Source organism: Ixodes scapularis, unplaced genomic scaffold (assembly GCF_016920785.2).
Source record: "Ixodes scapularis isolate PalLabHiFi unplaced genomic scaffold, ASM1692078v2 PGA_scaffold4__175_contigs__length_147842914, whole genome shotgun sequence".
Classification (NCBI taxonomy): Eukaryota; Metazoa; Arthropoda; class Arachnida; order Ixodida; family Ixodidae; genus Ixodes; species Ixodes scapularis.
The window spans coordinates 136,287,708-136,298,213 of NW_024609879.1; the positions used below are offsets into that span (position 1 = coordinate 136,287,708).

At 39.9% G+C, this 10,506-nt stretch overlaps 1 protein-coding gene across 1 annotated transcript in view; it reads left to right on the forward strand.

Moving 5' to 3' along the window:
* The window catches only part of LOC8043373 (venom metalloproteinase antarease-like TtrivMP_A), a 30,045-nt gene extending 20,128 nt beyond the window's left edge, over window positions 1–9,917 (forward strand). Inside the window, exons 10-14 of the mRNA XM_029993562.2 lie at window positions 113–221; window positions 3,308–3,475; window positions 7,556–7,697; window positions 8,465–8,560; window positions 9,867–9,917. Coding sequence (XP_029849422.2) covers window positions 113–221; window positions 3,308–3,475; window positions 7,556–7,697; window positions 8,465–8,560; window positions 9,867–9,917 — 566 coding nt within the window. The remainder of the gene's footprint in view (window positions 1–112; window positions 222–3,307; window positions 3,476–7,555; window positions 7,698–8,464; window positions 8,561–9,866) is intronic.
* Window positions 9,918–10,506: the final 589 nt, after the last annotated feature.

The following is a 10,506-nucleotide window of genomic DNA, read 5'->3' on the forward strand; positions in this document are numbered from 1 at the left end:
CTATGTACTACAAAAATACACCCGAAAACAGTCTATCTGACTAAAAAAATTGCTTGATAGATAGATAGCTCTATTGATTAATTAATTAATTATTTAATTAATTGATTTCTAGGGTACGCTTATCTAGGAGCAGCGTGTTCCGAATGGAAAGTAGGAATGTGTGAAGACCGACCGACAAGCTACTACGGAGTTTACGTTCTCGCCCATGAGCTGGCGCATAGGTAAGCATCAGTTTTCAATTTTATGTGTTTTCTAACCATTTTAATAACTTTATAATTGTTATTTATGGTAGAATAAGCTATAAATATTCAACTTATAAGAGCAAGCAGATATTTAAAAGTTTGAAGTAAGTCTATGTTACTAGCCCGAACCTGCTTGTATACTTTTTCGGATGGCACTTCCCAAGTCGCACACTTTCTCGGCCCAGGCTTGGGCCAGATTAGAGCGAGCTAGAGCCAACTTGGCTCAAACCTGGACCAAGATGCTTTTGTTTTCTCTGGCTAATCGTGATACTTGAAAACCAGACACAGAAATTGAAAGTATCTTTTTTCATGTATATACCTTTACATCGCTAAAATATTACGCAACAAACATTTTTAAATTATGATGAAACAACCAAGCCAATATTCTAAAAAGTGGTAACAAGTTATTAAAAGATAATAAAATATATGCTGAAAATCTACTTAACTATAGTTGAAAAGATTATAAAAAGACCAAAGATATCAATTAGTACGACGCGGGACTAAATATTCTTCTGAAAAAAGCTGCGGAAAGATGACAACATATTCTAATTGCATGCTTTACCTCATGCGGAAGAAGCATGCTAAACATGTACTGAATGTCCCGCGTCATACTGCAGTGAGCGCGACTTAACAGTGCGATGGCTTTCCATCCTTAGTGGATTACGGCAGCGGGAACTAATTTTATTATCCGTTTGGCAATTATGGAGCGTTCTCGTATGATCATAATACTTGCTGTGCATTTTGGTGTAGAGTGTTTTGATTGTTGTGCGTGTATATGAGCCCCGTGCATGTTATCAGCACAAGAACAAGACAAGTGTCACACGTAGTTCATATGTTGAGCGACGTAGTTCTTACAAAAATTTTTGTGGGAAAACCAGTGTCTCAGTCACTTTGGTAAAATACAATATACGTTATCTCAGATGCATATACAACTATCCTGAAATTATATCATAAAGCGGAAAATTAGTTACACTCTGCGAATGGCCAAATGTTTTCTAACACAAACCTTGGGACGGAAACGAGCCAGTCCGGCTTTATGCAGCAAGTTTTGCTCCAGACGTTTTTCACGTTTACTACGCTTAGAATCTGAACGCGCTTCGTTGTAGCCACGCATTCGGCTCGATAAAGTCTCGTATTACTAATAGTCACCGGAGTCAATGCCCCGTTGCTTAAAGTTTGTGACAGTGTGGCACCACATGTGAAAAGTATGCAAATATAAACACCGTACAAAATTATGAGGTTGCAGCAACAAGATCTTGAAAAAAACAGGACCCACTACCTGTTACTAAAAACATATAATTTCAGAAATTCACTTTTACATTTTGAACTGGATGTTATGAAATGTTTGCTGTGGTTCTTTTGCAATGAGGAATAAAATGCTCAGTAAAAACGGCATATTAGGTGAAATTTGAACATGTCCATTATCCTCAAAGGTAGCAACAATATTTGTTTCGCTCTAATTAAATACACTAAAGCGCCCAATCAGAAGATAAGCGTGTAGTTTAAACATTCTACAAAGAACAAGAAATTAACAGGCCATTACCTTTGCCCTTGAACGCTACCAAGTATAAGGACCCAGCCGTAATATTTTTTTTGTGAAATATTTTGGCTGGGTTTTTCGTAATGCACTGGCAAAAGGGAAGCCTGGACAAAGGCGTTGCCGCAAGGCTCGACACTGATTGGTTAACGGGTGGGAGAGGGGACCTTTGGTGCTCGGCGTTGATTGGTGAACGGGGAGGTCATGCGACCAGAGGGGTAGGTGAGGTCCCACAGGATCGACAGTCTATGCACACTCAAGGAGAAGAGCTCAAGGGTATTGAAAGTTCTGGATGATCGGCAAGATTATCAGCCCGACTAGCGACAGTAACGCTTGAATCTAGGACCAATTATCAAGTGTACACAAAGTACATACAGTCTCCTGCAATATGAACGACCCACTGGGACCGCATGTCCAAGACTGTGCTGGCGGGGACGCGGCGCGCGCACTGGGAGATACCATTCAACACTGAAGGGGAGGACTCACTCCAGGCTCAGTTAAAGCGCAACACGCGCTCATCAGTTTCGGTTTAGCTGCGGAGAGCAGTTCTCCAGCGTCATTGCGCGGCTATTTTCTACTAACGCTATAATTGCTGCCTGAAAGAGACCAGCCTAAGCCAAGGCGATGATTTTGACTCTTTTAAAGCGTGACATCCGTGCCATTCTTCTAACAAATGAATGCGCTCTTGAACGAAACTTACCTTTTAAATAAACTCAGGTGTAATATGTATGTTCGTTTATTTCTCAGTGCCTCTTCTGACATCAGACAGCAGAGACAACTGATAATAACTAGTGTTGACTAACTTGTTTGGGATGTTATGTCTAAGTTGACACCGATGAAGCACGCTCTTCCGCTATACCACCCGTCCGCCCGCCGTCGTCTCGGCCACGCGTTCACAGTGGGTCTTTCATATTACAGGAGACTGTACGCGTTAACCTATCTGATGAAGAGCGCCGTAAACGTATGCGTCTGGTGTCTGTAAACTCAGAGCATTGCTAAACGCTTGTAATGCTAGAACGTTCCACGTACGAAGCACAGTTGCGTAGCCATTTGTTTTACTTTAATGTTTTATCGTAACTTCTGTCACCCTTACATCCAAAGTGATATCGAGGGATTTAAATTAAAAAAGAGAAAGCGTAAAACATCCTACTGGTTTCATCCACTATATATGAACAAAAAATAAATCTCGCTTAATGGCTCCTTGAAGAGACTCAATATTTGTTTAAGTAGCCGTACAGTATGGCACGAAGGAAATGTATTTATTAATAAAAATTCCATATTCAACAAAAAACATACATCTCCACAAGCGTACAGCATCCTCATGTCATTGATGTGCCTATCGCATGCTTTGAACTTGTGATCTTCACACCCGAAAGTTTAAAACAATATGATGATTAAAATTTAAACTCACCTTTTTAATCATTAACTTTTTCACTCAGTTGTTTGTTCCGTGCCCCCACTGTTCCACCGCAATAATCTGTTGGCGTGCAGAACTTATTGCTTTGTATTGTGAATGCGCCTGCTGCAGTTTGGGTTGTGAACACGACGGAGATGGTGCCAGCAGCTGGGTGAAAGGGCACATCGGATCTGCGGACTGCCCATGGGATGACGGATACCTTATGAGCTACAAGATGCAAGACGAGCGCCAGTATAAGTTCTCTAATTGCTGCCAGAGAGAAATCAGGAACCTCTACAAGTAAGCATTTAACCAATCTTTCATCGAGAAAAAAATCTTGTATTTTTGTTTCAAGTTCTCTTTTTTTTTTGTACGCGCCGTGTAAGAATGACATTAGGTATTCCTTTAAGAAAAAAGAAAAGTTGAAATAAACACACGGTTTCTTCCGGATTACGATGTCCACAGCGGCGGACGTAAAGACGAAAATGTAGAGTTTTCATTACATACTTCCTTATAAAAAAATCCCTGCATTAACTTTTGATTCTTTTGTTTTATGTAGCACGTTTCATACAGAGATTTTTTAGCCCGACCCTTATTGAGACTAAAGCAGTCGAGAGATCTGAAAAAGTTATATTTTGAGTTATAGCGTGGTGAATTTTTCAATCACGGCAGTCGGAAACCCAAAATAACTCTGGTAAAGCGGGTTAGAACCGGAAACAGTTTCAGTGTCAAAAAGACGTCCGAGTGTAACGCGTACGTCATTCTGAACATGGAAACAAGTGATTTGGCCCCATCTCGAATCCGATCGCGCCCTGCTTGCACAAGCCGATTAAAACATTGAAAGTCATCGCGTGCGGCTCTGATACAAGATAACTGGCGCTTCTGTGTTTTTTTTAAATAATTTTATACTAATTTATTTATTTATTGAAGTACCTTAAAGGCCCATTGCTGGGCATTACATAAGGGGTGACTGTTCAAGTAAAACACAAAGGATACGTAGAGGATAATGCTGTGATGGATGGAGGGAAGAATAATTTCAGAGAGATATCTCTAGACTTTCGAAATACTTTGGCCTAATCCCAAATCGACTCACCGGAGCAGGCCGCGAGCCGATTTTGGATTGGGAGATGCTTGGGGTCACGTGTTCACAGCAACTTACGAGCCTCCAGATGTCGCTTTCTAACGCCTCTATTGCAGTGAAATTGATTTCCGCTCCTGTCGTGCTTTTTCTGAGGCATGGTGCTTTTACACTTACAAGTTTGCAGGCTGATTTGCTCCGGCGACGGGCGCATTTTGAAGCCTGTTGGCGAAATGAACTCGTCGCTGGCGCAAAATCTGGATATGGGCCCCAGATTGACTCAGATTTTGCTCCAGCGACAAGCGAATTTTGCCACCCGTCTCTAAAATGCGCTCGCCGCCGGCACTGGCCCTCCCGCGAATGCGCAAGTGTAAACAAGCGATTAGTTTGGCAATCACGAACCATTGCACTGCAATAACTCCAAGTGGAATATAAGGTTTTTGTATATTTCTCTACTGATTTAGCCTTAGTAAACGACGGGCTGCAAATCTCTAATTGAATGAAACATGCTAGTTAATGAGGCATGCTGGCTGGAAAGTTAATTAGTTACCTTTTGATATTTGAGTATCCAAATGAACACTTTACAGTTGCGTCCTTACATCCACGGCCGTGGTCAAGGTAATCCCGAAGAAATCGTGTCTTCATTTCAGGTTCATTTTTGTTTAAATATTGATACTCTTATGCCCGAGTCCCACTAGAGCGAGAAAAAGAAACCAACAACCGCGACAAGCCTCAAACGCATGTAGCATGCTAACGATGGTACCTTTGCCAGGCGTTTAGTCGTTCGGTGCTCGTGAAGTATGCAGGAGTGTTTGCAAACTTGCCAAAAAATATCCTCGCGTCCGTGATGCTGGTGTTTGAGCATAGGCTCCTTTATTCTACAAAGCCTGTCAAATTGCGAATGACTCTGTTTTGAGGTTTGTCGCTGTCGTTTCTTTCTGTTTGTCGCTCTTGTGGGACTCGGGCATTACGTGAAACATCCTGTATATCAATGATTCCTGAATACTGATGCTTCAAGTACCACATATGAATCCGCAGACGTGACGAGGGGACCCATTCACCGGGGAGGGGGGTGGGGAGGGTATTAAACGTTAACAGGGACAAATAGGCAGATGTGGAAAACTAATTGCTTGCAAACCAACTTTTAAACTTTTAAACAAAGGGTGATCAATTCTACTGACTTGGCTCACATGAATTCGGGTATTTTGCGCCGATGGTCCAGGGCTTTGGGGACTCCGAGGACCTTCATAAACCACACAGTGCCCGCGGAATCCCATTTGAGAACCACTGATATCTACATTAATGCAAATATTTTGCTTTTAAATTTTCTGTCTTACAAAATGATATATTACACAACATGCGGTCGTTTTGTTCTCAACAAGGCAACTCTATGAATACTTGAAGCAGTGTTGACGAAGAAGTTGCTTGTTATCGATAATTGTTCCTTCTAGGAACTTTTTGTGTAAACGTTTTCGTAAATATAATAGAACCTTATACGACAAAAAAAAAACAAAAAAAAAAACAGGGCCTTGTTTTGACTCAGTAAACCCCATGCGGCTACTTTACATGCGTTGTAGTGAGCTATGTACGAAATCTACGAAACTTTTTAGAACATAATATTTTTGAATACAAATATAAATATCTTCAAAATCTTCTTAAATTATTGCTAATGTGTGTGTGAAGAGAATTTCGGTACACTGGGGTTTTAGTCGTAAAATATATGTAAACTAATTGACGGAAGCATAGAGGTCAAACAGGATTCCCAAAAGCACGTTGCAGTAATAAGAACTCATGTTATTATATTGTTGTTTTTTACCACTTACCGGCGGTAAATAAAACAGTCACACATACAACATTGTTCGAAGCTGTATACAAAATCAACACTTCACGCAGGAGCAACCAGGTAATCCGAAGCGTTCGATCAGGTTGCCCGCATGTTAAATCGTCTCTGGCCATTTTCCACCGGGATGTGTCCAAGTGTAACTGATGTATTGCTAAATTACCCAAGCAAAAGGAGAATGCAAGGATTAGTGTTCCACGCATCGCAAGTGCTGGCCACAGCAATAGTAACTTTTCTAAAGCAAAGCCTAGAACTTAAATGGCATCTTGCACGCGCGTTCGTCAGCGCTTTATTTTTGTTATTTACTTCGAATCTTTTATACGGGGACGGCGTGCGCGTGTGGTGCGTGTAACACCAAATGCTGCATTCTCCTTGATGCTTGGATAATTTCGCAATAGGTCTATTGACTATACGAGAGGCGCTCCGACGCTGATTAAAGGGATACTACAACGAAATTTCGGCGCTCATTTTTTGGTCTATATGTGTTCAAAAAAGCAGTATCACATGGAATATGCCAATATCTTGTTAAAAAAGTCTCGAAAAGGAATTTTAAAACGAATTAAACGATTAGCAATGAGCACCTGGTGGATGTCACTAACGCCTCGTTTGTAATGCTCGTCTAGGAACCTTGACAGATAGTGACGGAGGTTGTCTCGTCTTCGGCCACGACGAGAGAAGGGGGGAAGGAGGAACTCTCCTCTTCCCGAGAATCCCTTTTGTGTGTCGCAGAAGTCGCTATTGTCCCCCTAGAAGATTATAGAAGATTAACCCGTCACTCAAAATTCGTACAAAAGCAGCCGCTTCGGTGGCTGGAACAACTAGGCCCTAATCTCGACGTCAGCCTCGCCGTAGCTTTGCTCGTCTTGAGACGACCTACGTCACTATTGCGTTGGATGTCACGTGCTCTAAGCTGGGCCTTCTCCGAGCGCTTGCCAGAGTGGGCCGTTTATAACGAAAAATACAGCCACCAGGCTCAAAATACAAACGTGCGATTGTCATTTACGGATATTGTGGATCATAATCAACCTATTTATGAACACGACGGGAATATTTCAAATTTCGTTAAAGTATCCCTTTAAAGGACAATTCAGTGTATGCGCGAAGCGTTTGTGAATCACGGCGTGCGTCGATAACAGTGTGGAGATGTCTACATGCTGTTGAACCAGTGCGTTGTGTCACTCTCCGATGCGAGTAGCAGCAAGGGAGATTCTATAAAAGGAGAAACTTTATAGGGTTAGCCTTCATTCTTGACTAAACCATAATGGTGATAATGATAAAATATTCTTTCTTTAAACCTCGAAGCTTTTTATTTGAACTTTTCGTTCTTGCCTTGTTGAACTTGTCATTTGTATACGCAAGTGCATTTAGGTATATTTAGGTGATTTTGTGAGCTAGATCAGTATGACGTTTCGTATTTGTTTTATTAAAGTCGGAAATATCATTTTTATTTGTATTTTTTCAGGCGTCCGGAATTCAAATGCCTCACTGAACGAAACGCGAAAAAAACAATAAAGCGCTCCTCTAAGCTACCTGGTGTGATGACATCATTGAGCAATTATTGTCAGTGGGTGTATATGTACGAGAAAGGCATGCACGCCGACGAGGTAAGTGAACTGCATTGAACACAGCATAGTAGAACATGACATTCTGCCCTCTTTCTGAAACCTTGACGTCATAAGAAAGCTATATTTAAAAAAATGGGATGCTGCATCTATAGTGAAGTATACGTACACAATCTAAAAAAGTTAAAACAAAAACAATACACATGTATACATATGAATATGCAGTCCTATAGAACGAGATTTGCGATAAATAAAGCGTATATGGGCATGCATCATGTTGAAGCCAGCGGCAGCACCACAGCTGGAGAATAAAGGCTTGGTTTTGTTTATAAGAATATAAAGTAATCAAGCGAGTTTGACATTTTAACCCTCCAGCCCCCCCCCCCCCCCCCCCCCAATAGGTATTAACGCACAGAATAAAAAGTCCAGCAGATTTGAACTAAAACCGAGAGTGTCGTATTTCCTTGTAATTAGACGGCTTATAATGGCCCCTTTACTCCGTGCGCCGCGATTTTCCACAAAACATGCTTGAGGTAGTGGAAAAGCATTTTAGTTGTTGACTAACGAAATATTTTTCCTATATATAAAGAAGCTGTCACTCGCTTTAATTTTTTTCTTTTTTTTTTGCTTTTAGTTTTGCTTTACACAGGAGGAAGCGTAACAAAAGTTACGCTTTTTCTAGTAAATGTTTTTTTTAAGCGCGCTCAAAATGGGATCGAGAGTTGCAATTTTTATTCAAGTTTTGTTTTTTACTTACAAAAAATTTCCATATTGTCTAACTACAAATATTCTGCTGTAACTTGACGTAGGCATACGGCGTCCAGAACTGCAGGGTAAAATGCACCACATCAAATATGTATTGGACACTCGGTGTACTCGACGGTACACCTTGCGGAAAGGGAAGGGTAAGTGAAGGTTTATTAAATTATGGGGCGTTGTACTGCAGCTATTGTATTCTTGAACTGAATTCCTAGGAACGCAGTGACTCCCCAGGTACACCTTATGGGTTCCCCTTTCTTCCAAATGCTTCGGCAGTCCCTGAAGTATAACATTCTAAGCCCTCTTTTAGCGAATTCGAGCCACCCGTTGATGCAGAACCTTGAGCCAAATGCTCTATAATATGCGTTGTCATCTGTACATTGTTCGTTTCCTTATTTATTGCTTTAGTGGTCAATTTCAAGACATGGGTTTCTCGGTTAATCATTGAGAAAGATTGGAGTTCCTCAAGATCGGAAAGTTTGAGTACCCTTGCAAGAGGATATAACGTCGTAACCATACGTCTACTATGATGAGTTTTGAGGTTCCGCCATAAATAACAGTTTGAAACTCAAGCATCCTTTTTGTGAGTTGATACACGCGAACTGTACTAAGTAAAGACCTTTAGGTACTTTGGAAATATTTTTTCTTTGGCATATGGCATTCATATGTTAAAAAATGTATTATGAACTACATTTATAATTAAAGAATCTTTTTATTTCCTCTAGGAGCAGTTAAGGATTTGCATGTTCTTTTATTTTGACCGAATGGGCCATTGAAAAGATGGTTCGCTAAAAAATTAAAAACCAACGCTCAAATTTGTCTTGCGATCTCATGAAGTCATGTAGACTCTCAAATTGCTCTGTATAAGGAGCTTATTCGTCTTTTTTTAATTAGGACTGCATTTTAAACTCTTGAAGAAATCTTCTTGCGTTAGTAGACAAAACAAATTTGGCAGACGTTTTACACAAAAAATGCAACAAGATGGTGGATATATATATAACCAAGAAAATAATTATCTCGGTGAATAATATTTGTTTGAAGGTTTCCAACATGGACTGCAATATTCTGCCTTTTAAGATGTTGCTTATTCTAGTGTGCGAGGCCTCATTTTCTTTTCTTTAAATTAACCTCCATGATCGTTTGCAGGAGTATACAAAATTGACCGACGAATCTAGAATATTTATTATTTTCTTGTTTTACGAGGAAAACAAACTTGTTCAGAGTTTTGTACACTTACACAGACTTAAATTTTATTCTTAGTTATATATCAGCAACAATTGGCGGTACAATATTCTACTATCGGGAAAGGCTTAATTGCTTAATCTTCAAATGAAAAACATATTTAATCTTCCACTTTTTATCTTTACATGGGTGCTACTAATGAATTGGGTTAACGCCTGTGAAAACCCGCTAGATATAATACTAAAAATAATATTTTTTACTCCATTACAGGCCTGCATTCTTGGGAAATGCGAGAACGAAATGCAAATAAGCACGGACTGAGAGATTAATATCACCAAATTAATCATCATATTCCAACCACATGACTTCGTGTTCAACTGGTAGCCTCAAACGAAAAGAATTGCTAACATGTGGGGTAGAAAAAGCAGCATACAATAAAACGTCCAGAAATTTCTTGCAAAAAAATATTCTTGCAAAACTAAAAGGTGTGAATTTATTATCAGAATGCCTGCATAAATATTGGAAAACAACATTAGTCGCTGTGGCACACCAGGGTATTTAAAAAGTACTTGATACACGTAATATCATGAGTGTTTTTTATTTATTGTTTTTTTTATCGAATACAGATTTTTTAAAAATCGGTGAAAGTCACACAAATATGGCCCGTGCAAGTGAGTTATACGGCCAGGCGTGCATTATGTTCAAAACAGAATATGCCACTAAAAGATTATAAATTAACGAAAATGCACTAATTACTTTTTAATATGACGTTTTAGAGCACACGTTCATATTGAGAAAACATGGTAATCAATATTGAAGGCTGGCCCAGGCTTTAGATATCCTTGATCGAGTACTCATTTGGAGTTTTTCATTGGCTAATATTATTCTAGAAATATGTCGATACTGAAAG